The sequence below is a fragment of the Canis lupus genome, chromosome 27, assembly GCF_011100685.1.
Source record: "Canis lupus familiaris isolate Mischka breed German Shepherd chromosome 27, alternate assembly UU_Cfam_GSD_1.0, whole genome shotgun sequence".
In the NCBI taxonomy this organism is placed as follows: domain Eukaryota; kingdom Metazoa; phylum Chordata; class Mammalia; order Carnivora; family Canidae; genus Canis; species Canis lupus.
This window is the reverse complement of record NC_049248.1, coordinates 4,147,364-4,174,847: the sequence shown is the minus strand read 5'-3', so window position 1 is coordinate 4,174,847 and position 27,484 is coordinate 4,147,364. Positions and strand designations below refer to the sequence as shown.

Here is a 27,484-nt window from a genome sequence, read left to right as displayed (position 1 = left end):
CCTATATCCTATGATATGTGAGAAGCTTGCTAGGAAACCTATATAAGTGTCACCACTTGGTGATATTGACTCTCATTGACCAACAGCATTGTGCAGCTCTGCCAACTAGGAAATTACTAGAAAAGTAGAGGCCAGAGGAGGTAAAAAAAACAATGTCAACTGAAAGAAAATATTTACAAAACACATATCTTTTTTTAAAAAAGATTTTATTTATTTATTCATGAGAGACACAGAGAGAGAAAGGCAGAGACACAGGCAGAGGGAGAAGCAGGCTCCATGAAGGAAGCCTGATGTGGGACTCAATCCCAGAACCCAGGGATCAAGCCCTGAGCCAAAGGTAGACCCTTAACCGCTGAGCCTCCCAGGCGTCCCTACATAACACATATCTGATAAAGAAGTCATATCCAAAATATACAGAGACCTCTTAAAACTCAACAATAAGAAAACAAGCCAATTAAAAAATAGTTAAATGATCTAAACAGACTCCGACACTAAAGAAGATATATAGATGGCAAGTAAGCATATGAAAAGACACTCCATATAATATGCCCTTAGAGAATGGCAAATTAAAAAAACAAACAATAATAATTACCACTGCATACCTATTAGAAGGGCTAAAATGCAAAACACTGACAACTCCAAATGCTGACAAAGACATGAACAATAAGAAATTTCATTTATTGCTAGACGGAATGCAAAAATGGCACAGCAACTATGGAAGATAGCTTGGCAGGGTTTTTTTTTTTTTTTAAGATTTTAAAAATTTCTTTGAGAGAAAGAGAACAGAGGGAACTGCAAAGGCAGAGGGAGAAGCAGACTCCCCGCTGAGCAGGGAGCCTAACTCAGGACTTGATCCCAGGCCCTGAAATGATGACCTGAGCCGAAGGCAGACGCTTAACCGACAGGGCCACCCAAGCACCCCTGTATTCTATATTTTTAAAGACCCTTTCACAATACAACTCCCTCTAAAGATTTTCCCTAGAAAATTTCCTCTAGAACTCCTTTGAAAAGCCTAAATTTCCCATATGCCTTCCAAATGAATGCACCTGAAATTTTAATACATTTATTCCCAATCACTGAGTCATAATATTTTGTCATATTGTGACATCCTTCACTTCCTCGTTTCCCACTGCCAAGGAATTTTAGCATGTGTACCTATGAGATTGATAAACTACATATAATCTATTTTCATCATTTTATATGCATATGATAAATATTTATAAATGGGAATATGGGTGTGAATTGATAAACTGCTAAAAAGACACAGATGAATCAGAGACCAGAAAAATCAATGAAAAGGGAACACAGAAGCATCTCCTCCCTACAAGTATCCACTCCTAAGTCCCTACTTTACCCACATCCCTGGAGTTGTTCAGCAGAGATATACTTTAATAAATATCAGACCTTTACTAACACCAAGGAAAAGATTCCTTTCCCCCCAAATACAGTACCTCATCTTTGTTTCTTGAGACTTCGGTTTGTTTTTTCCTGATGAATTCTTTCAATGATCAACATCATTCTGAATTTCACCCCTTTCTATGGGATGTCAAATGACAAAATATCTCAGAGAGAAAAGGCATTTCAAGACTGCAATATATTTACAAGAACCCTCAATTTGAATTTAAAAACCAGTGAAATTTAGTTAAGTGAAGCAGGCCATGATGCTCATGACTCCTGGAAAGTTTCTTCTGGTGCTGACATGGACACCTAATGTAATTCCTCTCTTCAGAGCAGAGCGAATAATCATTCTTGTTTCCTACCTCAATTCTGTTTTATTTTTAAATAACACACCCTTCCTTGTGAATTGTTTTGTCCTATAAAGATTAAAAAAAAAAAGCCACTAAGTTGACACATAAAATAAATGGGAAGGACAAGAAAAATTTACTTAAACATACAAAAATTGCTATCTCAACCATAGTCAAACCAGTGATTGCTCAACAGCCATGCCATTCAAAGTCCAGGAGATAAAATCTATTCTCTTCCTCCTAGCATCTTTGCCTATCAATACTCTTATATCAAGAATACTTACTTTAGTCTTTCCATAAATATAGTCTGGGCGAACAATCTTATTTTTCTACATTTTTCTTCCCTAACAAAAGGGATAATAATAATAATGATCTCATAATAAAACATCTAAGAATGAAAGTAATGTCAATCAACTTGACTGAGGAATAAGTTCAAGGATAGGCTCTGGATCGAGATTCCCTAGCTCTTTAATAGCATGGATCTGGGCGGCCCTGGTGGCTCAGTGGTTTAGCGCTGCCTTCAACCCAGGGCGTGATCCTGGAGACCCCGGATGGAGTCCCGTGTCAGGCTCCCTGCGTGGAGCCTGCTTCTCCCTCTGCCTCTCTCTCTGTGTGTCTCTCATGAGTAAATAAATAAATAAAATATTTTTAAAAATAATAATAGTATGGATCCTTTACTTTCTATCTCAGACAAGTTATTTAACCTCTGCCCACCTCATGCACAGCATAAGGATAATAGTAGTTTTTATCTCATATGACTATATAAGATTTGAAAAAATTAATAAATAGAAGATGATTAGAATAGTGTCAGGTCAAAGAAAGCACACATTAAATCTGTATTCTTTTCTGAATCTCTACCTTACCTGTGTGTTAGGCAAGAGTTAAAGATATAGTTACTGCTCAAAATAACTTATGCTTAATTAATGACACTAACATTGATAAATGTTACAGAAAATCTTTATGTCAAAATCAAATGGTCTACTACTTATAAAATAATAATGGGCACTCAATAAATTCAAGCAGCTACAAATAAAATGTATGGCCTCTGGTAGTATAATTTATCAAAGAGGAGGCAGTGACATTCACAAGGAACTAACAGAAATAGTGTCAATGAAGTAAAAGAAAAATAAAAAAAACAGACATAAGTAAGTCCCACTCTTTCCCTCTTTCCACTCTAACCTTCCAGCAGCTCCCAGGATTCCATTATTTCTTTACTCTCAAAAAAATAAAGGGTTCAATTGTGTATAATGATCACATATTTTCTCTAACATTTCTTTCTGAAATATTAAAAATACATTGGTATGAAATATAAAATTCCTGATCACTAACGAATACAACTTACACTCAGAGAAATCCATTTTTAGGCAAATTTATACTCCTTATTAACTTATTTCCCAACCTTAGCCAACTGTCCAGTATGATTATAAATATTTTTGGGGGAGGGGGCCTGGGTGGCTCAGTTGGTTAAATGTCTGCCTTCAGCTCAGGTCATGATCCCTGGAATTGAGCCCTATATAGGGCTCCCTGCTCAGCGGAGAGTCTGCTTCTCCCTCTCCCTCTGCACCACCCACCCTGCCCCTGCTTGTCTTTCCTCACATGCTCTCAGATAAATAAATAAAATCTTTACCAAAAAAATTAAGTTTTTTTTTTTTTTTTTGACAGAGAGAGGGGAAAAGAATCTTAAGCAGGCTTCATGCCCAGCATGGAGTCCAATGCAGGCTGCAGCAGAACCTGACATGCAGGGCTCAATCTCATGACCCTAAGATCATGAAATCATGACCCTGAAATCAAGAGTCAGTCTCTTAAGCAACTTGAGCCACCCAGTCACCCCATATAAGCTTTACATGACTTTGTAATACTGTCTGTAATAGCAATACAGCACACTCTAATGTTCATCAATAGAAACTGATTAAAGTATACCATATCCATACAATGGAATACCGCACAATTGTTTTTAAAAAGAAAGTACTGATATGAATAAAATATAGAAATATAGAGATACTGATGTGGAAGAATTTCCAAGATGTTTTACTAATTGAAAAAGGCAAGGTGCAGAAAATTGGGGAGTATTTATCACCATTTATGAAAGAAAAAATATACATATCTTTCAACTGCAATGCAGAGTGCATCTCTGGAAGGATACACAGTAAGCTGGAATCAGTGTTGCCTTCAGGGAGGAAAACTAAAAAGGTAGGGGAATGGGAAGTATTCTTACTTTTCATTATGTACTCTTTCAATCCTTTTTGAATTTCGTACCTGCACCTGCATACCTACGAAGGGCTGGTCACCTGAAAGATCAAACCATGATAAGATGCTTGGAATTTTCAGCCCTGCTCCTTATTCTCTTGAAAAGAGAGGGCTGAAGATGGGATTCATGATTGAGAATGTCTATCTGATGAAGCCTCCATTAAATTCCACAAGTAGACAGTTTAGAGGGCTTCCAGGTTGACACACATCTACCCCAGGAGGGTGACATACCCCAACTCCATGAAGACATAGGTTTCTGTGGCTGGAGTCATCCCAGGCCTTGCCCTATATATCTCTTCATCCTTTATCATATCCTTTAATAAGCTGGGAAATGTTAAGTGTTCTGTGAGCCACCCTAGCAAATGAAATGAACCCAAGAAGATCTTTGGAACCTACTGTCTACAGCCAGTTGGACAAAAGCACAGTTGATAACCAGACTTCTGAATAACATCTGAAAGATGGGGGTAGCAGGTTAGTAGCAGACTTGAAGGACCAAGGCCCTTAACCTGTGGGATCCAAAACTATCTTAGGTAGATAGTATCAAATTGAGTTGAATTGTGGGACTCCCAGCTGGTGTCAGAGAATTGTTTGTTGTAGGGACAAAACCCCCACACATATGAGGACCAGAGATGTCACAAGTAAAGTGTTCTGTGTGAGTAGTTAACTAGACACACAGGGAAGAAACACATAGCAGGAAAGAAACACATAGAAGGACTGGGTTTTCCCCTATCCAGGAAGGAATAAGCGGAGTTCTTTCATAACAGTACCATGTAAAGACATTTAAAATATATATATTAAAAGTCATCAACTTCTTGGGATGCCTGGGTGGCTCAGCGGTTGAGCGTCTGCCTTTGTCTCAGGTCATGATCGTGGGGTCCTGGGATTGAGTCCAGCATCAGGCTCCCTGCGTGGACCCTGCTTTCTCCCTCTGCCTATGTCTCTGCCTCTCTCTGTGTGTCTCTCATGAATGAATAAATAAACTCTTAAAAAAAAAAAGTCAACTTTTTAAAGCCTATTAAATGTAACTAAAAATGAAATGATTTGAAACTATAAATGGGGGATCCCTGGGTGGCGCAGCGGTTTGGCGCCTGCCTTTGGCCCGGGGCACGATCCTGGAGAACCGGGATCGAGTCCCACGTTGGGCTCCCTGCATGGAGCCTGCTTCTCCCTCTGCCTATGTCTCTGCCTCTCTCTCTCTGTGTGTGACTATCATGAATAAATAAATAAAATCTTTAAAAAAAAAAAAGAAACTATAAATGGTAGAAATCAATATAGGAGCTAGCAATGTGCTGCTGCTATGTATTAACCAGCCTAATGTCTCAGTTATAAGCACATTGATCTGATCTCCACTAATTGCTACATGTGTTCATTCAAAATATGCTTGAAGGCTCTAAGTACACGTGCTGCCAAAGCAAGTACTTTGAAGGCTCTTAAATGGCAGCATTTTTAAATGAAAAAAAAAAAAAAAGACTGTCAATTTTGTTGATTATTTTTATTTTTTAGAATTTTTTAAAAGATTTTGTTTATTTACTTTAGAGAGAGAGTGATAGCATGCCTAAGCAGAGTGGAGGGGCAGAGGGAGAAGAAGCAGATTCCTCACTGAGCAGGGAGCCAGGGAGCCAGATATGGGGCTTGATCTCAGGACCCTGAGATCATGACCTGAGCCAAAGACAGATAGATGCCCAACCAACTGAGCCACTCTGGCATCCCTTTTATTTTTAAGTAATATCTACACTCAATGTGGGGCTCTAACTCACAACCCTAGATCAAGAGTCACAAGCTCTACCAACTGAGCTAGCCAAGAGACCCTATTTTTTTTTAAGCTCACTCTATGCCTAACGTGGGTCTTGAACTCATGACCCAGAAAATTTCTGTTGATTATTTTTCAAATAGAAATCAAAATTGATGCCATTATTCCAGTTAGTAATATGAACATCCAGAACACCCACAGGAGCAACTTGCTCAGTTTTTGGAAAACAATACTTTTAGGAGGCATGTGTTAAGGGAGTATGGCATACTTCTGGTTCAAGTACAAGCTTGCGGATAATGAAGCTAAGTTTATCCACGCAGTGTCTTTTCTAGAGTGTTTATGCTATAGCTGTGGTGTCAGGAGATGCACTCTACACTTCTCTGGGGATTCTCTTGCTTTCACTACAACAGAGCAATCACCAAAGCAGTGCCTCTGCTAAGCTAAGAGATATGCATAGTCATTTGTGTTATGACTCTTGAGACAAACTTCTAACACTGAAAAGAAAAATAAAATTACAAAAGAAACTTTATGAACATCAGTATATTCTAACACTACTTAGCATTGCTCATGGCATGTGATGCTTAGAACTTGGACAATGTGAAATAAATGTTTGATAAAAAATGAATTTTAAAGTTAGTTGAAAAAAAAGTCCTTTTACTTATGTCTTCAAGAAATATTCTAATTCATCACCCCTCACTTTTGGGCTTTTCGAAGTAGGTAGAAATTAGATACTATTTTATAGTTGGATGGATATGGAAAATAATGAAGAAGCTGATAAAAGATAACTGCCTATGAGAAATAAATTGACCAGAAGTTACTGTAAACCTAAAATCATTTTTTAAAGAAAAAACTTTTAGTTTAAAACTGTGGATATACCTTTCACAAAATAGTACCTACCCTACTGGTGTACATACAACCAGAGATGACAGAGACCTCTGCTGTTTTCTCATTTATTTTTTCTGTCAGTTATAAGCTTAAATGGGACAATGTTTCAAACTATACTATAGTATCATGTATATCACAGAGCAGACCTTTAATTCTGTTGGCCAAGATTAGTCAGTCTGAGATCATTATTCTGTATTGGAAAAGCTGGAAGCAGTGATTTTTAAATACATTCTTAAATTTGAACTTACTGTACTGATAATCCTCTTATCAAACCACATTTGAGAGACAAACGATGATCTTAGCACCTCCAAGATGGTACATTTTCCCATCATACATTCAATTATGTTTTGCTAACTAGAACTCTTATGCCTGTCAATCAAAATTTATTTTATTATATACTTCTGGAATAGTTTCTGTGGTGATTCCCTGTCATAATTGCCAGTAAACATCTTGGATTCGACAAATAATGTCCTTTATTTCGTCTATAAAGAATATAAGAATATTAGCTACATAATCTTGGCTACCTTTGTTCCTACTTTCATATGTAAATTTTCTTTTAGTTGATCAGTTTTGCATTAGTTGGCTTTCTATTCTTTGTCTCACTGACCAGTTTAAGGTTTAAGGTGACTCTAATCCAAATTGCAGGTAGCCCCTCAATTTCACCCTAGTCTTTACCACCTGTAAATATTTACTAAGTGCCTACTATGTACTCATTCTGTACATAAAAAAGGGACTGAGCAACAAGAATAAATGGTTAACCACTCCCCTTTCAAACGAGCATTCATAATCTGTTGAAGGAAAAGTTTATAACCTTTTTGGAGGGAAATTTTGCAGCCTCCACTAAAATTATTATTATTATTTAATATTTTATTTATTCACTCCTCTTATTCATGATAGACACACACACAGAGAGAGAGAGAGAGAGAGAGAGGCAGAGACACAGGCAGAGGGAGAAGCAGAGCCCGATGCAGGACTCGATCCCGAGACCCCAGGATCATCACACCCCGAGCGGAAGGCAGGTGCCAAACTGCAGAGCCACCCAGGCATCTCGCCTCCACTAAAATTAAACTCCGCATCAGGCATCCCTAGGTGGCTCATTGGTTTAGCACCTGCCTTTGGCCCAGGGCGTGATCCTGGAGTCTTGGGATCAAGTCCCGTGTCAGGCTCCCTGCAGAGAGCTTGCTTCTCCCTCTGCTTGTGTCTCTGCCTCTCTCTGTGTGTCTCTCACGAATAAATAAATAAAATCTTAAAAAAAAAAATTGGTTCAAATTTTTTTCAACAAATGGTTCTAGGGTAACTAGATACAAACGGATGCATTTGGATCCCTACCTCACAGCATACACAAAATGAATCAAAGGCCTAAATATAAGAGCTAAAGCTTTAAAAACCTTAGAAGAACACATCCAACTAAATCTTTATAAACTTGGGCTAGGCAATGACTGCTTAGGTACAACACCAAAAACAAAAGGGATAGAAAGAAAAATTAACAAATTGGACTATATCAAAATAAAATACATTTGCACTTCAAATGACACCGTCAAGAAATGAAAAGGCAATCCACTGAGGTAATATTTATAAATCATTTATCTGATAGGGAATTATATCTAGAATACCTATAAAGAACTCTTACAACTAAGTAATAAAAAGAAAACCCAACTTAAAAATGGGCAAACGAAGATATTTCTCTAAAAATATAGGAATAATCAATAAACACATTTAAAAAAAGCTCAATTATTCACCATTAAGGAAATGCAAATCAAAGGCACAATGAGATGCTATTTCACATCCACTAGGATGGCTATAACCAAAAGGAAAGACCATAATAAGTCATGGTGAGAATGTAGAGAAACTGGAACCTTAACACATCACTAGGAGGAATGTAAAATGTTGCAGCTATTTTGGAAACCAAATCCACTAGTTCATCAAGTTGTGAAACACAGAGTTACCATATGACCCAACAACTCCACTTAGGCACATATGCAAAAGAAATTAAAATATATGAGCACACAAACACTTGGACACTAATGTTCATAGCAGCATTATTCAAAATAGCCAAAAAGTGGAACAACTTGGCATGTTAACCTGCACCACTGACTGACCACATACCCTCCAATCAATGGCCAGCAGTCTGGCTTTCACTACTATGGTATTTCCATAAGTCTGCCAAGAATTTTTCAGTCAAAATGCCAGTTCATTTAGTGTTTTTAGGGAGAATTTCCAAGCCCGTGAGTGGATTCTGAAGAAATCCATGGGAGGAGTTGATTAGTTTGTATTTGGTGAAAAGGAGTCATCAGATTTCATTGTCTAAACTGATTCCGGTGTCATGTGAGGGGGGTGCAGTGGCTATTCTTAAAGTAAACATCTCTAAGTCAATAAACAAATCAATTCACCTTGTCCCAATCCTAAATGTCAATTTTGGAAGGCAGTGTTTTCGCATATACTGAGACACCAAGAACGCCTCTGGCTGGAACAAAACATGGCTTCTGGGAAAAGGCACAGGAAGATCGAATTAGAACTGCCAGAAAAGACTCCTTTGAAACCTATCCTTCCTCATCTGAGGACAAATGTTAGTATTCTAGGCTCGGCTGTCTTTTACTTGAATGACTGCCACAATCTGGAACTAACTTAATTGAAGCTAGAGAATGAAAATCCATTTCCTAAGAGGCCTATTTCGTGGACCTATTTCTTTCCTTCAGAAAGAAGGGAGAATTGTTTGTGGGAGAGAGGCAATGAGAAGGAAAAGTCGGTAACTGACTTAATCATTCATTTGGCCCCAAATAATGCAGCAAGGAAAATTACTTTATTTATTTATTTTTAATTTTTATTTATTTATGATAGTCATACAGAGAGAGAGAGAGAGAGAGAGAGGCAGAGACACAGGCAGAGGGAGAAGCAGGCTCCATGCACCAGGAGCCCGATGTGGGATTCGATCCCGGGTCTCCAGGATCGCGCCCTGGGCCAAAGGCAGGCGCTAAACCGCTGCGCCACCCAGGGATCCCGGAAAATTACTTTAGAGTGAACTCTTCTTCATCTTGCATGTTCCACAGAACAAAGGCAAAAACATTCTTTTGAGTGAACCAAACAGAAAGGACATTTTAAATGTATAATTTGAAGTAAATTCATTTCTTCTTTCTAGTTTTAAAAAGGGATGTTACTCAGAATCTAAGATCATTCTACCTTTCGCCTGATTCTCCTTTCCTCAGGGTTACATTTCTCTCATCAGGAATATTTCTTATTTCCCTTCTATTTCTTGGGTAAAGATGTTTGCCTAATAATACCAAAGAAATATTTCCACTCCCTTTCCATCGGATGAAATTAAATGTCTGATTTCTTCAACTGCTCATACTAAAAATAATTAGAATATAATCAGTACCCATTGTTATCATTTATTTGTAAAAATAGCATCCAGAATACTCAGAACAGATATTTCGATAATACATGGTGGGGGGGAAAGAAGGGAGAGGAGACTAGATCCCAAAAGCCTGGATTTTACTTCTAAACTTTTACTTTTGATGGTATCATTTACTCATCATGTGATCTTAGGTGTATCACATCCTTTCTCATTCTTAGCTTCACCATCTATAAAATGAAGATAACAACACCAGCCCCTGTTTTCTTTTGAGCTATGAAGCTCAATAGATCAAATGAGTGAAACACTATGAAGGCTGCAAAGGACACCCAAATGTAAGCCTTATTACTGATCATTTTATCTTCACATCTTCCCTTTTAAAACAACACAGCCCAAGAACTTTACTCAGCAAAGAAACTCCTGTTTTGTCTCTAGCTCATATGGCATTGCCCTAACAAAATTACACTGCTTCAATAGGGAAACAAATCAATCTTCTATTAAATTGGTTGCATTCTAAAACATAAAATCAAAGGCAAACTATAGATGTACCAAAGTTTCTTCCTGAAAAGAAAATAGCTGAATAGCAAGATCTATCCTTCTAGAAGCCTGTCTGAAAAATAATCCTTGTTTTCTTCTCACAGTGCTACTTTCTATACTTTAATTACCACAGGAAAAAAACTTACAGGAACTATAATTCATATTCTAAAAATATATCTTGTCAGTGATGAAAGTAGACATCAGAGTGTACAGTATTATATTTTGTACTAAAACTCAAAACCACCTAATTTTAAGAATAGGAAAGGAATATTTAAGGATTATTTATTTAACAGGGACGCCTCAGTGGCTCAGTGGTTGAGCATTTGCCTTTGGCTCAGGGCATGATCCCGTAATTTCGGGATCGAGTCCCACATCAGGCTCCCTGCGTGGAGCCTGCTTCTCCCTCTGCCTATGTCTCTGCCTCTCTGTGTGTTTCTCATGAATAAATAAATAAAATCTTTAAAAAAAATTATTTAACAGAATATCTTTAGAAGGCCCTGAAGATTAAAAAAAAAAAAAAAAAAAAAAAAAAAAGAAGGCCCTGAAGATGCTCATCAATGAATGAACTAGGTGACATGGAGAGACATACTTTTCACTCAATACCACTTTGTATCTTTTGAAATTTGAGCCATGTGCTGTTAAAAATAAGTATATTTATCATTTTATTAATTCGTTACAATCACTGAGGGAATCGAAAGAAGCCCTCATTTTTCAAAGGAGAAAATTGAAGCCAAAGAAGTAGATGAGCTGCTCAAGATCACACTGCCAGAGAATGAAAAAGCTGGGACCAGAACTCAGGAACCCGGTGTAAGTTTCCAGTGTCTCTCACAATGCCATGTGGTAAAACAGCAAATGCCATCTTATGAACAATAAAAGTATTACTGTAACTCTCAGGGGTTCTGGGGACTCACATGACACAGTACTCATCATTCATGTTTTCACAGAAGTTCTAAAGCAGAGAGTCAGGGATAGCAATCCTCATCATTGAACCCTCATGGCAGGTATTAAAGTGAGTAAATAAAGACAGCACATCAATCAGCATGTGGATAGGGCGTCTTCGCTCAAGCATAAGTGGGTTTAAGCCTTAAGCAGGCCAGGAAAATTTTGCAGCCTGCATTATTACTGACAGTAAGGATGTCTGATGAGGCTGAATAGATTTAGTAGACAAAAGAGCTTATTTCTAGTGAATTGATTTGGAGGAAATAAGGCAAAAGCAGACTATAGAAAATTCTAGTTTGAAAGAAGCCATAATAATTCCACTCTTCTCAAACAGGAGAAGGAAGGGAATTAGCAAGGCCCCTTCTAGTCCTAAAGTCGTCAAATGCGGAGAAGCAAGGCAACTTCAACTCTGCCTCTAAGTAATTCAAGCACACTTTTCCCCTTGGTAAGAACAAACGTTAGCATTTTCTTTTCATGGACCCAAATGCAGGGGAAATGGCAGAGTCTCCACAGGAAAGAATAAGCGAAGTCAGATGTAAAAACTATTCCAAAAAATGTCTGAGTCTGTCTGCTTAGAACAGAAGGATCCCAGAAAAAAGAAAATGTACTGCATGGGATTACTCTTTCTAGGTCTGTATGTAGCTTTCACATTTGGAGAAATAAGTGGATGTTTGATGTTATCAGTTTTTGGTATTTGCCAAACATACTGCAGTCATGGGTTAGTTACTCTGAGTCTATTTAAGCACCGGTCCTAAGTCTCTATTTGCCAACAATTAGTTGTCTGATGAAACATTCAAAAAGGAGAGAGGGCAGTGCAGTAGATTAAGTGGATGACTCTTGGTTTCGGCTTAGGTCGTGTTCTCAGGGAAGGTCATGGGATAGAACTCAGCATTGGACTCTGTACTCAGCAGGGAATCTGCTTCAGGATTCTCACCCTCTGCCCCTCCCCCTGCTCACTCTTGCACACTTTCTCTCTCCCTCAAATAAATAAATCTTCAAAAAAAAAAGAGAGAAGAGGGGACCTGGGTGGCTCAGTGGTTGAGTCTACCTTTGGCTTAGGTCGTGATCCAGGGGTCCTGGGATAGAGTTCTAAACTGGGCTCCCCACAGGGAGCCTGCTTCTCCCTCTGCCTGTGTCTCTGCCTCTCTCTCTCTCTCTCTCACATGAATAAATAAATAAAATCTTTTAAAAAAAGACAGAGAACATGAGAGAGGATAACAAGCCTAGTCAGTACATAACCTCCAGTTACTATAACTGTTCATATTTCTAAAGAGAAAGCATGGTATATGGATAAACCACAGACCAGGGCTTAGTCAACTGGGTCACAAGGTCACATCATACAGAGAAATGTCTCATTATAATTTCAATTCTCTATCAGGAAAAAAGGCTAGACAAAGTTCAAGTTCTAGCACTAGCCAAGCACAGTCAGCTCTAGGAAATCTATAATATAAAATGCCTAGCTTCGACAAAGGTCCTGAGAGTATTGTTTTTTAAACTCCATCCCCAGGGACACCCGGGTGGCTCAGCGGTTGAGTGTCTGCCTTCAGCTCAGAGGATGATCCCTCGGGCTCCTTGTGGGGAACCTGCTTCTCCCTCTGCCTATGTCTCTGCCTGTCTCTGTCTCTCATGAATAAGTAAATAAATAAACCTTTAAAAACATAAATTCCACCTCCAATTTTCACTAAATATTGCAGACAGGAAAAATATTTCAAGTTTGTTAGTAATTTTTCCACTTCATTGAAAAGAAATCTGTCTTGTGGTAAAACAAAGGAAACACAGTAGAATTCAAATGAAAAAAATCACAAGAAACTTAAAAGTCAGATGTTATACTTCACATTAAAAGGTATTAATACCAAAAACTCTATTGATGTATTTCATCGAAAACATTAAGCACACAACCTGAGGACAAAGTAGAAGAGACACTCCACCCCTTCTCAGCAAGAACTGGGTTAAACAGTGATAGAAACTGCACTTAATATTACCTGGGGCAGGAGAAACATTTGGTGACTCACACTCTCCTTTGTCAATTTTTAAATCAAAGAGCTCTTTTCTTTGGGAAGAAAGGGAAAACTTTAAAATTATCCCTTTAAATTTCAGGTCCAATAAACTAAACTATTCCCTTTTGGTCAGCTCAGTTTTAAAGTCAAGTCAATGCCTCTCCCCGCTCCCCAAAATCATGAGTTCTATATCAAACATCTGGTATCCAAGAAATTTATTGCCATAAATTCAATTAATTTATCAAATGCCCACACTGAACATATACCATCTGAATTCCACAAAGATGCTGAATTTTCACTTTACCTCCTCCTAGCACTTCCATATTCCTACCGGTAAATGTGGGTTATTTTCCTCTCAACCAGAAAAAAGAAAGTGCAGTGAACAAATCTTTCGGATTGCAGCTATCACATAAATAAAATCTGACCAAAGGGGAAAATGGGTGTCTCTATCCCTTACGCCTCCTTGGAATGTTTTTAAGTGGTTTAGAATTGTTTAAATATCTGCTCATCTAAATATCAGACTAAATCCTTACAAGCTACATCTTTTTTTTTTTTTAAGGTTTTATGTATTTATTCATGAGACACAGAGAGAGGCAGAGACACAGGCCGAGGGAGAAGCAGGCCCCCCGTGGGGAGCCCGATCACGCCCTGAGCCACCCGGGCGCCCCAACGAGCTACGCCCACATTTGCCGCGGCAGTGGGACAAGCGGGGAATCCTGCCGGCGAGGGCGAGTTCAAGCCTCAGTGCCAGAGTCTGAAGCCAATGGTGTCGGGCCGCTCCCCCTGAACTTTTAAGTAGCCTAGCTAACAAGAAATGGCCAGACCGAGATTTCAGATGGTTTTATTTCCCAGGCTCTCCCTCTGGCGGAGGCAGGAAAGAGGCGCAGCGCAGAGGCAGAGGAGCACGCGCAAGGCGTAGGGCACCGAGCAAACAAGACGAACCATCCTACTCGGAGAGAGGATTCCTACAGAGCAGACAAGCGGAGAACAGGGCTGCACTGTGAGCCCTCGACTCTGCTCCAGAAGTCAGCGTCGCCCGCCAACAGCAGTGGCATCGGAGCCGACGGGGAAGCGTCGCCCACGGCCCGGGGGCCGCACCGTGGGCCGCACCGCATCGCAAGGGCCTCCCCGCCGGCGGCACCGTGAGGAGCAGCGCCGACGCGTCCCGAGTAAGCCAGGCCCGCAGACCGCACCGCAAGCTCCGAACCGAGACTCCGAGACTCTCCCAAGCAAGGACCTGACCCCCAGGTCCGCCCGCAGAGGCGCCGCCTCCTCCCATCTCCTACCGCGCGGGCGGCAGGGCGTCCTCCACCGCGGGCTGGGGGACCGAACTCGCCGCCCGCCGCCGAACCCGAATCCGTCCCTCCCCGAACCCGCGCCAGCTCCTCAGAGCTCCCAGGGCGGACCGCCGCGGTCTCTCTCCGTCCCTCCGCCCCGCCCGAGACGACACCCGCCACCACCCCTCTCGGACCTGTCCCCGCGGGGTCCGAGCCGGCAGCGCGACGCCTCCATCCCCGCGGCTCAGGAAGTGGCTACCGAGGCCAGAAGCCCCGAGGCCGCCGCTCGGGGGGCGAGCCGGACTGGCGGCGTGGCCCCGCCCCCTGGCAACCGCACCCCGCACTGTTGCCTCCGCCTATTGGTCGTCGCGCTCGCCACCCGCCTCTCATTGGCTACTGCTGCCGCCCGGCGATGCTGGAGCGTTTCCAGGGGGCGGGGGCGCCTGCGCGCGAAGGCGGGTGACGCGCTCGGTAGGGCTGGGTCGCTGGAGAGCGTCTCGGGGATGGGACGGAGGGCGGAGGGATGTGTTCGCGCCGGCTGCGTGGGCTCCCAGCGGCCGGGAAGTCGGTCCGTCGGAGGAGCGGCCCGTCCCCCCCAGCGGCCACCCACCGAGCGGCCTCCGAGCGGCCCCCGAGCGGCCCCGAGACCACCCAGAGCGCTGCAAGAGGTCTGTAAGGTTAGGACGCACGGACCCCTGCCGGCTGCCTCCCGGTGCGGCCCCTCCCGACACCGGAGCCTTCCGGGAACCGCCTGTACCCCCTCCAGCAGCCAACCCCCGTTAAGTGCATCTTTCATAGTTATCTGGTCTCGCTGTGCCACTGCACGAAACTCCCTCAGCCTCCGCCGCTCCAGCCCACGCTCTTAGCGCGTTGCGAGACCAACTGCAGACTCTAAGGACTTTCCCCATTTACCTCTGCGGCCTGCGCACCATCTTCAAACATCCATATCCCATGGGATCTAAATATGTACTCTCGTTTCCAGTAAATCTTGTCGCCATTTCCTTTCTCACCACCAATTTACACATATCATTATAACCCCTACAAAACATCCTGGCAAAAGTTATCGCATGTTGTGTTTATAGCATTCCAAGGCCAGCTGTTTCCACATTGGGTGTTTGCCTAAGAGGCACAGAACTTGGCACAAGCTGGGAAAGCAGAGCATCGCCTCCATGTGTCAGCCTCCACTCACTGTGTGACCCTAAACATGGTTCATTATCTGGGCTTCAGATTCCCATCTGTAAAATAAACAGAATAATCCCTGCTTGTTTAGCTCTGGCTACGCCAAACACAGAGTAGGTTCTTCAAACTGAATGGAGGCAGGTGAGAGAGATGCTGCCTGTATAGGTGAAAGGGCACAGGAGGCAATTTTTGACTGGGCAGTCCTGCATTAGTTACAGTAAGTAGTCTTCTCTGAAAAGTTTCCATATTTAATCACATTTTAAACTGTCACTATAAGAAATCATTTTCCCAGCCTACCCAATTTGATATTTACAGATTTCTCTGAATGGAAATAAACCATAACAGAGCAGACCCAAGTGACCTATGTCTCCTTATCACCCCTGATCCCACTATCTTCACTAAAACGGAGCTTGACCTTTTAGCAGACGGGCAAGGTTGCAGAGGTGGCGGCTCAACTGGAGTCAGAGTCCGCTTTTATTTTTCCCCATCCATCATGTCATAAAGGAAGCTGCGGCTGAACTTGACACAGAGCTGGTACTCAAAAATGTGCAATGAATTAGTTTGAATGTGTGATTAGAGGATTAATGAGCAGTGGTTTAAAAAAAACAACAACAACAACAATGAAGAAAGACCTTTTGTGGAGAAGGCAGTATTGCTGCATGATCAGTAATCAGAAGCAGGGCTCTCTAAAACCTTTCTGCAAAAAAAAAATAAAAATAAAAATAAAAAAATAAAACCTTTCTGCAATCATTTATTTACATACATGTTAAATAGTTACTACAAGATACTTTAAAATTTTGAACAGTTACTATAAGAAAAATATGAAGCTGTTTATGACACTAAAAACTTCTTAGGAAAAGACATTTTAAAAAGCAAATCTGGGAACTGATTTCCCTTACGATTCCAAGGTCCTAGTTAAGATATTTTTTTCTATTGATATTAATTGGTATCATTTCCATTTTATCCTCCTGATGTACTCTCCTGTGAGCCAGAAAAGTACTTTAGCAACTTTATGAAAATTTCTTGAGACTGCTGGTGTCCGAGAAATCCAGTGAGTTTTTCACAAGGAACTGGTTTTTATTCAGCTTCCCTCTCTCCCTGAGGTAAGTGAACAAGTGGCGTCGTCTCCTCCACGTGACCTTGATCCCATACTTCTCCTCAGGAGTGTCTTTAACTAGAACAGGCCCAGGCTCTAGGCTCTTGGGAGTACTAGTGTGGAAGGAGCAGCTTGGAAGGCTCCCTTCCCTCTGACCTGGGGGAACAGGACCCTCCTTCACAAATGAGGACTCTGGGGTCTGGATATCAGGTGGAATGAATGGGTACGATAAGTCTTGAAGCATGTGTGCTGATGCTTCCTTAAAGCTTTGAGGACTGAGCATTGGAACTAAGAGCCTTCCGGAAATGCGCTTCTCTGACTGATCGGGGCATTCACTGGTTAAGGAGGTCCCATGTGTGGCTGAACCAGAAGACAAGGGTGGACTCTCAAATGTTAGATGTGGGAACTTGGAGGTGGTAGATTTTCGACTTGAAGGTCTTGCCTGGTTTCGGTGATGACATTTCTGGTTCACCGGGAAGCAGCTTTCTGCTGTCATATTAAACTGAGGTGATACCTTAAAGGTCAAAAACAAAAAGAAGTGAGGAGAGCCAGTTACCAAGTACGAACCTGAGGGAGGGAACTATATCCAAGGACCAGAATTCTTAATGGGGGCCCCCAATAGCAATGGACACAACAAAATAAAATATCTGTCTAATAGGATATTAATAAGGGGTATGAGCTTTAGGCAAATTATAGTTGATATCTCCGGCTTTCCATTCCTCATGTGCAAGAAAAGGGACAATGCCTTCTTCACTTTATCACACCATACAGCTGCAACTAGTTTAACTATCTTTAAACTTTGAGGACAGAGACCAGAAGTATTCTTCACTTTTGATGCCCCGCACCTAGCAGGGTGCCTGGCACAAGGAAGGCCCCCAGTAGAGCGAATGCTGAGTGCAAGAATAGAGAGTGAGATCACGTATGGAAAGCAACTAGCATAAGACCTGGCATGTGATGAGTTCTCAATACATGTTCATTCCTCTTCTCATCCACGGGATTCTAACACTTCAGTTCCTTCTACAATCCTGAAGCAAGTATTATGGTTCTTCCAAGCAATCCTGAACAAGTTATATTTATTAAGCATGCCTAAGTGAAGTTTATGTTTTTGTCTAGCTCTCTGGCTATACTACTTTCCTGACAGTAGCTATAGTCTTTTCCCAGGGCTTTGAAACTATCAAAATACAACCTGCTGTTTCTGTGGGGTTTTCTCCAGGCTCAGTCTACTAAACAGTGAATATAGTATCTAGCTAAATAATATACCTGTCACATGAAGCTTGGAGAGTAATCTCATTTTTTACTCATTCTGCCATTTATCTGGCTTCTTCACCAAGCTACTGGGTAATGAAACTTTTATACTGAACTCTTTTAAGAGGAATCTAGGGGGAAAGACTCCAAATACAACCAGCCTACGTTTCAGCTTGGACTTAGAAAAGAAGATACACCAGGGAAGATGGCTGATGACAGAAAGAATACATTGCCTCCTTGTCCCTGCCCCCATGAATCTTCAGAGGCCATAGTTCCAGGGGCAGAAGGGTCAGAATTCTGAGAAGCCTAACAGAGCAAAAGTCAAAGTTAGAATCCCATGGCCTACCCAGGAAGTGATGGTGTTGTGGTCAATGGGCTTGCTGGACACCTGTCTAGTGTGGGTGATGGGACGCTGGGGAGAGCCATAGTGGTGTTTGGGGCCCTCCAGTGGTTCTTGTTGGAATAGCAGCTGGGCTTTCCGGGAAGGTTGGCAGCGTTTTTTTCTGGGAGGCATCAATAGGTGAATGAAGAGCAGTTAGTAACCACATGATGCTGGTTGTAGTCAGGTTGGGGTTCAGGCTCTGATTCCAACCCATGCCTGCAGAGAAAAAAACAAAAGCTGGGAGACAATAATTCTGAGGATTCCATCCCCAGCTCTTGCTCATACTCTGCCAACCAGTTCTTCTATCAACTACCACTCACTCCTACCTCAACACCTTGGGGAGTACAGCTTCCTATTCCTACAGCACCAAGTAAAAACACTGTAGTTCACATTCAACAACATTCATTCAATGCACCTTGATCGAGCACCTGTTGAGTGCCATTCTGGGTGTTGGGAATTTAAAGATGAACAACCATTGATGCTACAATTATTTATCAAGTGCCAAGCACCTGTAGAGCCACCTAGGTGAGACTGTCTCTGTCTTCAAGAGCTGAGAGTCTAGCAGAGGGAGACAATTACGATAATGAGAAGAATGCTTCCATTCACCCCAGGGGAGGCTTTCTAGAGAGGGTGATACCTGACCCAGTAAGGAATGGCTAGGGAAGCCAGAAAGCAGAAAGCGAGGCACTCCAGGCTGAGGAATAGCATATAAAAGCATGGAGACATGAAGGAGCATTGTAAATTCAAGGTGTCAGACTCCAAGGAGCTGGACGCAGCATATGAAAAGAAAAATGCAAGAACTCAGAGGCTGGACCCAGTGTCAGGGTCAGGTCAGAAAAAGCAGGTGTGCAATATAACGTATTATATTTTATAATGTATTATATTTTGAACATAGTAGAATGAGTAATATGATGAGCCCCCATGTACCCATCACCCAGTTCCAACAACCATCAACCCACAGCCAGTCAGGATCCATCCATACCCTATATCCATTTCCCTTTCCCTTGTATTATTATGAAGAAAAGATATTCCCAACCATTATATCATCCCCATTAACATATATGTGTGTGTGTGTGTGTGTGTTCCTTAATATTATCAAATATCCAGACATGTTCAAATTTTCACTTGTTTCATAAACATCATAACGGGTTTTTCTTTTAGATCATCCTGGCAACAGTGTGAAAGGAGGGGAGTACTCTGGAGGTAGGGGACCAGTTTTAGGAGGTTACTCTGTTACTTAAGTGAGGAATGATCAGGCCTGAATCTGGGCTGTGTCAGTGGAAATGGGAAGCTAGATACAGGAGGAGGGAGGATCAACAGGACCACAGAGTAAGAAAAATCTGAAAAAAGTGTCCACTGACTCTAGTAACCAGATTGACTTTTTTTTTTTTTAAGGCTGTATTTATTTATTCATGAGAGACACACAGAGAGAGGCAGACATAGACAGAGAGGGAAGCAGGCTCCTCATTGAGGCCGATGTGGGACTCGATTCCAGGACCCTGGGATCATGCCCTGAGCCAAAGGCAGATGCTCAACCACTGAGCCACCCAGGTGTCCCCAGATTGACTTTACTGAGAGCTTCATCGGTGGAAGAGTGGGATAGAAGTTTGCAGGCAATGGAGAGGGGCATGGGAGGTACAGTTGAGCATCCAGGCAAGTCCCATAGGCGGGCACACTGGTTCCCTGACACATTCATGATTCATTCAGTTAGCCAACAATAAAAAGTAACATACTCTGTTTGATGTCACTAGGCAGTGGAGATACAGGTAAAGAAAACAAAGGACAAAATCTCCACCTTGGGCGCTAACATTTTTAGGGACAATACAGGTAATAAATACAGCCATTTGTTCGTTCATTCAGGCATTCAACAAATATTTCACTGAATGCCCACAGTGTGAGGTGCTGTTCTTGGTGCTGGAAATCCATACTAGGGAACAAAATGAAATCCCTGCCCTTGTGGTGCTTACACCTAGTTGGAAAATGACTGTGGAGGGATCCCTGGGTGGCACAGCGGTTTGGCGCCTGCCTTTGGCCCAGGGCGCGATCCTGGAGACCCGGGATCGAATCCCACATCAGGTTCCCGGTGCATGGAGCCTGCTTCTCCCTCTGCCTATGTCTCTGCCTCTCTCTCTCTCTTTCTGTGACTATCATAAATAAATAAAAATAAAAATAAAAAAAAAAAGAAAATGACTGTGGAGAAAAACCAAATAGAATAAAAGGTTGAGCCGACTCAGTGCTCTTCCTGACAGGGTGGCCAGGGAAGGCAACTGAAAAAGTGGTATTTGAGCAAAGGCCTGAAATGAAGAAAGGAGAACAGGCTTTAGAAAGGTGAGAGTGCAGAATATTCCAGGCTTCAAGAATAGTAAGTGCAAAAATCACAAGGTAAGAATATGCCTGATTTGTTCAAGAAACAGGTCAGCATGGTTCAACGAGTGACAGCAGATGAGAACCAGCTCGTGTGATACAGGGCTTCAGAGGCAAGGTTAAGGACCCTGGATCTAATTATTCCTGGTGTGACAGGAAGCAAAGCTCTGGACAGGGGAACGACATTTATACTTTTCAAAGAGAACTTCAGGCACTCTGTGCAAACAGGTGGGTTGGGGAGCAGGCATGGAGAAGGAAGCAGGGCACCCAGGTAAGGCTGCTGCAGGAGGCCAGTGGAGAGATGACAGCAGTTGCAGTGGCTCCACTCAAACTGTTGACATTAGCCAGCCTCCAACAGACATTGCACAGCTGCAATCCTACTACGTTTCCTTCATCAACTCATTATCCGCAGATTATCTTAAAATCTTTCCACTTTCTTAAACCTTAGAACTCCCCTTCTCTCTTTAAAAATAACCTTATTCCCTACTTTGCAGAGAATGCGGTAGACATCAAAGAGAATACTCTCACTTTCCAGGTACCAAACATACAAACCTATGTATATCTGCATCCATTTTCTTGATGCTATTTCTTGGTCGGTTCCATTTGCTCCCTAAAACCTCTCCCTCTGGCTGTACTTTGGAACTCTTACTCTGTACATCTTTCTTAGGCAATCATATGCTCAAACCTACAGATGGATGACTTAAATATTTATCTACTCAGCTTACAAATCTTCACACTCAAGACCCACATAGCCGCTACCTACTTGACAGCAACTAGATGTCTCAGATGCACCTCAAACTTAACACTCAGTTCATGATCTTCTCCCCTGCACCCCCCCCCCCCCCCCCCACACACACACAGGTGATTATTATCTTCCAGGGCCCTTGCTCGGGGTATGGTATTATCATTCATCTAGTTATGCATCCAGAAACACTGACCTGGCCCCCCTTCTCCCCATCCAACACCACCAAGCCCTAACAATCTTACCTCTTACCTATGTCCTCAGTAATGCCTCTTTCTCCCTTCTCTTGCTCTCATTCTCTCCCCACCACCCTTCAAGTTCCAACAATTCTGGTCTGAAGTATCACAATAACCTAATGGGTCTACCCTAATCCACTCCAGCGCCCCCTGCAGAGGAAGCCTTTTAAAAATGCCTATCTGGGGGCACCTGGGTGGCTCCAACAGTTGAGCATCTGCCTTGGGCTGAGGTCATGATCTCTAAGTCTTGGGATGCAGCTCCATGCCCGGCTCCCTGATCAGCGGGGAGTCTGCTTCTCCCTCTTCCTCTTCCTCTGCCCTCGCCCGTTCCATGCCGTCTCTCCTGTGCTTTTTCTCTCTCAAATAAAATCTTAAAAAATAGAAATAAAAATGCAAATCTGATCTTGAATCACTTCTGCTTAACATTTTTGATTTTTGTCCTACATCCTCGGCTCCAGCTTCATCTCACCGCACACTGCACTCCGGCCTCTCAGCTCTGAGCCCGCGGCCGTCCTTCAGCCTTTGTCCACACCAATCTTCCTCCTGCCACACGGCCTTTGCGCACCTTCTTCCCTTTGCTTGGCGGGGTTCACGCTCTTCCTTGCACAAGCGCATCAGATCTCGGAGCAAGGTTCCGTTCAGAAAAGCCTTTCCTGACCTGCCGACGGCAAGATCTTGTCGATCCTGCTATCAGTGACCTCTCATTTATCCCTTCACAGCCGTAATCCTCCTTTTGCTTGCTGGAGCCTTCAAAACCGGCCTCTCCTCTTCCCGTGAGACTGCGCTGCGCGCACAGTGAGGAAAGAACCTGCCCCGCCGGCGTCCCCGCAGGGCCTGGCGCAGAGCAGGTGCTCGGCAAAGGGGGTCGACCGAGTGCGCCCGGGATCCTCACGGCGTGGCCTTTACTTTTAAGCGGGAGTTAGCTCAGACGAGCCGAGGGGCGTTCGGGCGGCCGCGGCCAGCGGATCGTTAGCGGAGGTGAGGGAGGAGCGCCCCCCGCCCCCCCCCGCAGGGAAGCCGGGCCCGGGACGCTGAAAAGGGGCGGGAGGCGGGGGGCGGGGGGCGCGGCGCCGGGGGCGGGGCGGGGCGGGGCGGGCTCCGGGAAGCGGCCGCCACGCGCGAGGGGGCGCAGGCCGAGGCGCCCGGCAGGGCAGCGCCGCCGCCCGCCGCCCGCCGCCCGCCCCCCGCCCCCCGCCGCCGCCGCCGCCGCCCGGGCTGCCCCCCGCCCCCGCCCGCCGCGCCCCGAGGGCGGCCCCGGCGGCCCGCTGCCCCTCCCCACGAGCCGGCCGCAGGCCCGCCTTACCCGCCCGGCGCCGTCGCGGCCGCCGCTCCCCCGGGCCGCCGCGTCCTGGGCCCGGAACGCGGAGACAAGGGCGGCCGCCGATTGGCGACGCTCCGTCACGTGACCGCAACGCTCCGCCGGCGCCAATTTCAAACAGCGGAACAAACTGAAAGCTCCGGTGCCCGACCCCACCCCCGGCCCCCGGCCCGGGACCCCTCCCCTCCCCTCCCGGGATCCCCCGGGATTCCCCACCCCTCCCGCACCGCCCGGGACCCGGCCGGCCTGGCGCGAGCCCCCGGCTCGGAGGAGCCCGGAACCCGCCCTCGGAGCCACGGCCCAGCGGCGGCGACTGCTGCAGTCGGGAGGTGAGCGGGGGCGGAGGAATGGAGTCCGAGCCGCGGCCCGGGCGGCGGCGGGGAGGCCGGGCTCGGGCGCCGCGGCCGGGGGGTCGAGCGGCCCGGCGCGGGACCCGAGCGGAGGTTTGGGGCCTCGCGGGACCAGGGCTGAGCGAGGGTGCAAGCCTTTTTCGCACCCCGCCTCCCGGCCTTGCCCTCGCTTCTTTCTCAGACCACCTCTCGGCCTCCCCTGGAAGCTTGACCTCTGCACCCTGCCCACAACTTGGGGAGGGCTGCTGGGGCGGCCTGCTTTTCTAGGCAGACTGTGGCTGGCGTGAAGACTGAGCTGCTTCTGCATTACATACGAGGCAAACGTGCCCGCAGCCTCCCAGCGCCCAGGCGCCCTCACCACTGGGCAGCACTGCCTCCTCCACTCCACCCTTTTCCAGGGCCCTTCCCCTGGTTCCTGAGCACCTGCAAGCTTTCCCTGGTCAGGATGGGCAGTGCTGTCAGAGGAGTCACCCTGGAAGTCCCCTAGGTTAGATCAAGTGTTGCCAATGATAGCAAGAGACTGGTGAGAGAGTTGAAAGCAAAATGAAGCCTTGGACCAGGAAGATCTCTTTTGGGGACAGGGGAGGAATAATAGTATTTACTGATTGGTGGGGAACGGAGGGAGGCCCGAAGAGATATGAGGGAGAAATAAAACTGATATTTGAAAGTAGAGGAAACCTAGTTATAAAAGAAAGGGAGGAGGCAGAGGGGAGAGAGCCTATGAACTCTAAGCAGATGGCAAATGTCATAGGACCAAGACAGTCATCTTTTGGGAGATAGTGGATGACCTAACACAGCCCATTCCTCTGGCCAGGAGTACGCAATTTTACATGATAGAGTATCCCGTGTATTTTTTAAAATCAAACCCAATTTTGTTAAAAGATAAAACTATTTTCCTTAGCATGACAAAACCACTTAGCCTATTGATGACAGGACATTCTCTTAGCAGATAGGGTTTTATTCTTGGTTCTGGAAGAGAAATTAAGCAATAGAGTAACATGCTTAGAAAGTTAAAATATGAATCAAGCACATGCAAACACTAAAATGTCACTATAGAAATATTTTGCAGATTGTGAAAGAAAAGTGTACTTTTTCTTTTGCCAGTGCAAGGGTGGTAGCCTGTGATATGAATAGCACCATGGGCCCTGAATAGAGCAGTTTCCATTTTCTTTGAGGTCTTGTGGAGGAGGTGTTGGCAAGGGAGCAATAGTACGATCTACCTTTCTCCTCTGATACTATGGGTGCTGATCCTTTTATTTATAAACTAATATGATATAAAAAAATATACAGGCTTTATCAATCCTGAAATAGATTATGGGATCAGAGAGGATTTTTTTTTTTTTAAGATTTTATTTATTTATTCATGAGAGAGAGAGAGAGGCAGAGACACAGGCAGAGGGAGAAGCAGACTCCATGCAGGGAGCCTGATGTGGGACTCGATCCTGGGACTAGGATCATGCCCTGGGCCAAAGGCAGGTGCTAAACCACTGAGCCACCCAGGGATCCCGGGATCAGAGTTTTGTCAGGACTTCTCAAATTGCCAAATGTCCTCCTTTCAGCATTCCTGCCCCTCGAGTCACTGCAAGCAGTCTGTATAATAATAAGCAATAATAGAAATTTCCACACTTTTGTAACTGTCCCATTCATTTCTCTAGCCAACATTCTTAAGCTTCTGGAAGACCTTTGGTCTTGTTGACCTATACTCAACCCAGTCCCACTTTCCCCTTTTGAAATGTCTAGGTTTAAGCTTTCTTTTGTCATAGAACTCATCTCCTTATTGTCTGATGTCTTTACAGAGGCCCAGGGATCATTAACCTGGACCCATGGGCTCTTGCTTTTGGTCTTGGAAAGAGGAACACCTCTCTCTAGCAATACCTCCTTCTCAGCCTAACAAATCTCTGACATCCTGCTGTTCCTTGCACTTTCCAGGGTCCGTACCTGTGATTCTCAATGGAGAGTGAAAGCACAGATTCATAATGAAAACCAGCCCCCGTCGGCCACTGATTCTCAAAAGACGGAGGCTGCCCCTTCCTGTTCAAAATGCCCCAGGTGAAACATCAGGAGAGGAACCTAAGAGGCCCCCTGCCCAACAGGAACCTGGTCAAGCACAGGCCTCCAAGGAGGCAGCAGAGTCCAACTCTTGCAAGTTTCCGGCTGGGATCAAGATTATTAACCACCCCACCATGCCCAACACACAAGTGGTGGCCATCCCTAACAATGCCAATATCCAGAGCATCATCACAGCATTGACCGCCAAAGGAAAAGAGAGTGGCAGCACTGGGCCCAACAAATTCATCCTCATCAGCTGTGGGGGAGCCCCCACTCACCCTCCAGGACCCCAGCCTCAAGCCCAAACCAGCAATGATCCCAAGAGGACAGAAGTGGTCACCGAGACCCTGGGATCAAAGCCGGCAGCTAGGGATGTGAATCTGCCTAGACCACCTGAAGCCCTTCCCGGGCAGAGATGGGAGAGCTGTGGTATGTGGTCTGCAAGGCAAAGGGGTGAGGAGTCCAGCTTTTCCTCTCTGGTAGCAAGGACTGCAGTCCATCAAGTTGATACTTCACAGACAGGCACCTAGCCTGAACCAGGGGAAAGTCTTGTCTTTCTTCCTCCCCAGTCGTTGACCCAGATCTTTTGGGCGCTGTCAAAAGTGCCCAAATAATAATTTGGCATTTCTCTGATGTTCCTTATATGAGAAAAGGATTTGTTTATTTTTCTTAATTATCTTCCCCGTTGACCATATAAGGAAATAGGAATTTCCCCCCATTTTAATAAAGGAGAAAACTGAAGCATGAGGAGGAAAAGTGACTTTGTCCAAATACGAATTCTTTTGTTAGTTGGGTTGCCTTGACTGATCTCTCAGGCTGAGTGTGACTTCTGATTCTCTCCTGAAATCCATAATGGGGCAGAGTACCTGAGAGCCACAGTAGATTCAGCACGTGTTCCCTGTCCCTATGGGTAGAGGTCTTGGAGAAATGCTCCCTAACCACCGATTTTGATGGGCCTACCGGGCACTGGTTCAGGCAGCTAAGTGGCATCTTGGATTGTTTCTCCTCTAGCTGGCAGTGAGGCAGCAGGCTGCACTCTCGACAACAGCTTGACTAACATCCAGTGGCTTGGAAAGATGAGTTCGGATGGACTGGGCCCCAGCAACATCAAACAAGAGATGGAGGGAAAGGAGAATCGTCACCTGGAGCAAAGTCAGGTAAAGGTGAACTGTTCTGTCACTCACTAGGGAAGTCAAGGCCACTGCAGGGAATTTCTAAGGAGGGAAATGGATCAGGTGGTGTGTGGAGGACAATCCCTAAGTTCTGGTGTCAGCACTTCACTTAGTGTGATTCTGTATAACTTTGGAGCTGCCATTTGTCTTGGAATCTTTTCTGCCCCATCTGTGAAATTTCCTTGAGGGCAGATGCACCTGGCTTCTGTATTCTGTATTCCATTAGCAGTTTAGTACTCTGCCTTTCGCAGGTGCTCAGTAGGTATTCAGGAAATGATGAAGAGGGATCCCTGGGTGGCGCAGCAGTTTGGCGCCTGCCTTTGGCCCAGGGCACGATCCTGGAGACCCGGGATCAAATCCCACATCGGGCTCCCGGTGCATGGAGCCTGCTTCTCCCTCTGCCTATGTCTCTGCCTCTCTCTCTCTGACTATCATAAATAAATAAAAAAATTTATTAAAAAAAAAGAAAAAAAGGAAATGATGAAGAGATCTTAGTTTGGAAAGCCACTTGAGCTTTAAAGAGGCACCCCAATGGTATGAAAGGAATAGAGCATTTTTAGAGAATAGTTTTATTAGAAGATAAATTAATAGCAATTAAAGTGAGTTAGGTGTGCGTTTTAAATAC

At 44.4% G+C, this 27,484-nt stretch overlaps 3 protein-coding genes across 18 annotated transcripts in view; 1 reads left to right on the top strand and 2 right to left on the bottom strand.

The window, feature by feature from the left end:
• The window catches only part of TULP3 (TUB like protein 3), a 63,822-nt gene extending 48,760 nt beyond the window's left edge, over positions 1 to 15,062 (bottom strand). For 2 of the 5 annotated variants that reach the window (XM_038576440.1, XM_038576442.1), the window contains exon 1: positions 14,921 to 15,062. In XM_038576440.1, coding sequence (XP_038432368.1) covers positions 14,921 to 14,961 — 41 coding nt within the window. In that variant the 5' untranslated portion in view covers positions 14,962 to 15,062. The remainder of the gene's footprint in view (positions 1 to 14,920) is intronic. The other 3 variants (XM_038576443.1, XM_038576445.1, XM_038576441.1) reach the window with 2 other exon arrangements.
• Positions 15,063 to 16,636: 1,574 nt separating this feature from the next.
• The window catches only part of RHNO1 (RAD9-HUS1-RAD1 interacting nuclear orphan 1), a 20,573-nt gene continuing 9,725 nt past the window's right edge, over positions 16,637 to 27,484 (bottom strand). Inside the window, exons 1-3 of one of the 5 annotated variants that reach the window (XM_038576459.1) lie at positions 23,274 to 23,346; positions 18,593 to 18,844; positions 16,637 to 17,515 (exon numbers count right to left, since the gene is read on the bottom strand). In XM_038576459.1, the coding sequence (XP_038432387.1) occupies positions 16,916 to 17,515; positions 18,593 to 18,760 (768 nt within the window). In that variant the 5' untranslated portion in view covers positions 18,761 to 18,844; positions 23,274 to 23,346 and the 3' untranslated portion in view covers positions 16,637 to 16,915. Of the gene's footprint in view, positions 17,516 to 18,592; positions 18,845 to 21,979; positions 22,121 to 22,160; positions 22,423 to 22,535; positions 22,982 to 23,273; positions 23,347 to 27,484 lie in introns of those variants that run through there. The other 4 variants (XM_038576458.1, XM_038576460.1, XM_038576461.1 and 1 more) reach the window with 4 other exon arrangements.
• FOXM1 (forkhead box M1) overlaps positions 23,481 to 27,484 on the top strand; it is a 13,116-nt gene continuing 9,112 nt past the window's right edge. For 4 of the 8 annotated variants that reach the window (XM_038576436.1, XM_038576435.1, XM_038576433.1 and 1 more), the window contains exons 1-3: positions 23,481 to 23,617; positions 25,568 to 26,140; positions 26,699 to 26,844. In XM_038576436.1, the coding sequence (XP_038432364.1) occupies positions 25,615 to 26,140; positions 26,699 to 26,844 (672 nt within the window). In that variant the 5' untranslated portion in view covers positions 23,481 to 23,617; positions 25,568 to 25,614. The remainder of the gene's footprint in view (positions 23,618 to 25,567; positions 26,141 to 26,698; positions 26,845 to 27,484) is intronic. The other 4 variants (XM_038576439.1, XM_038576438.1, XM_038576434.1 and 1 more) reach the window with 2 other exon arrangements.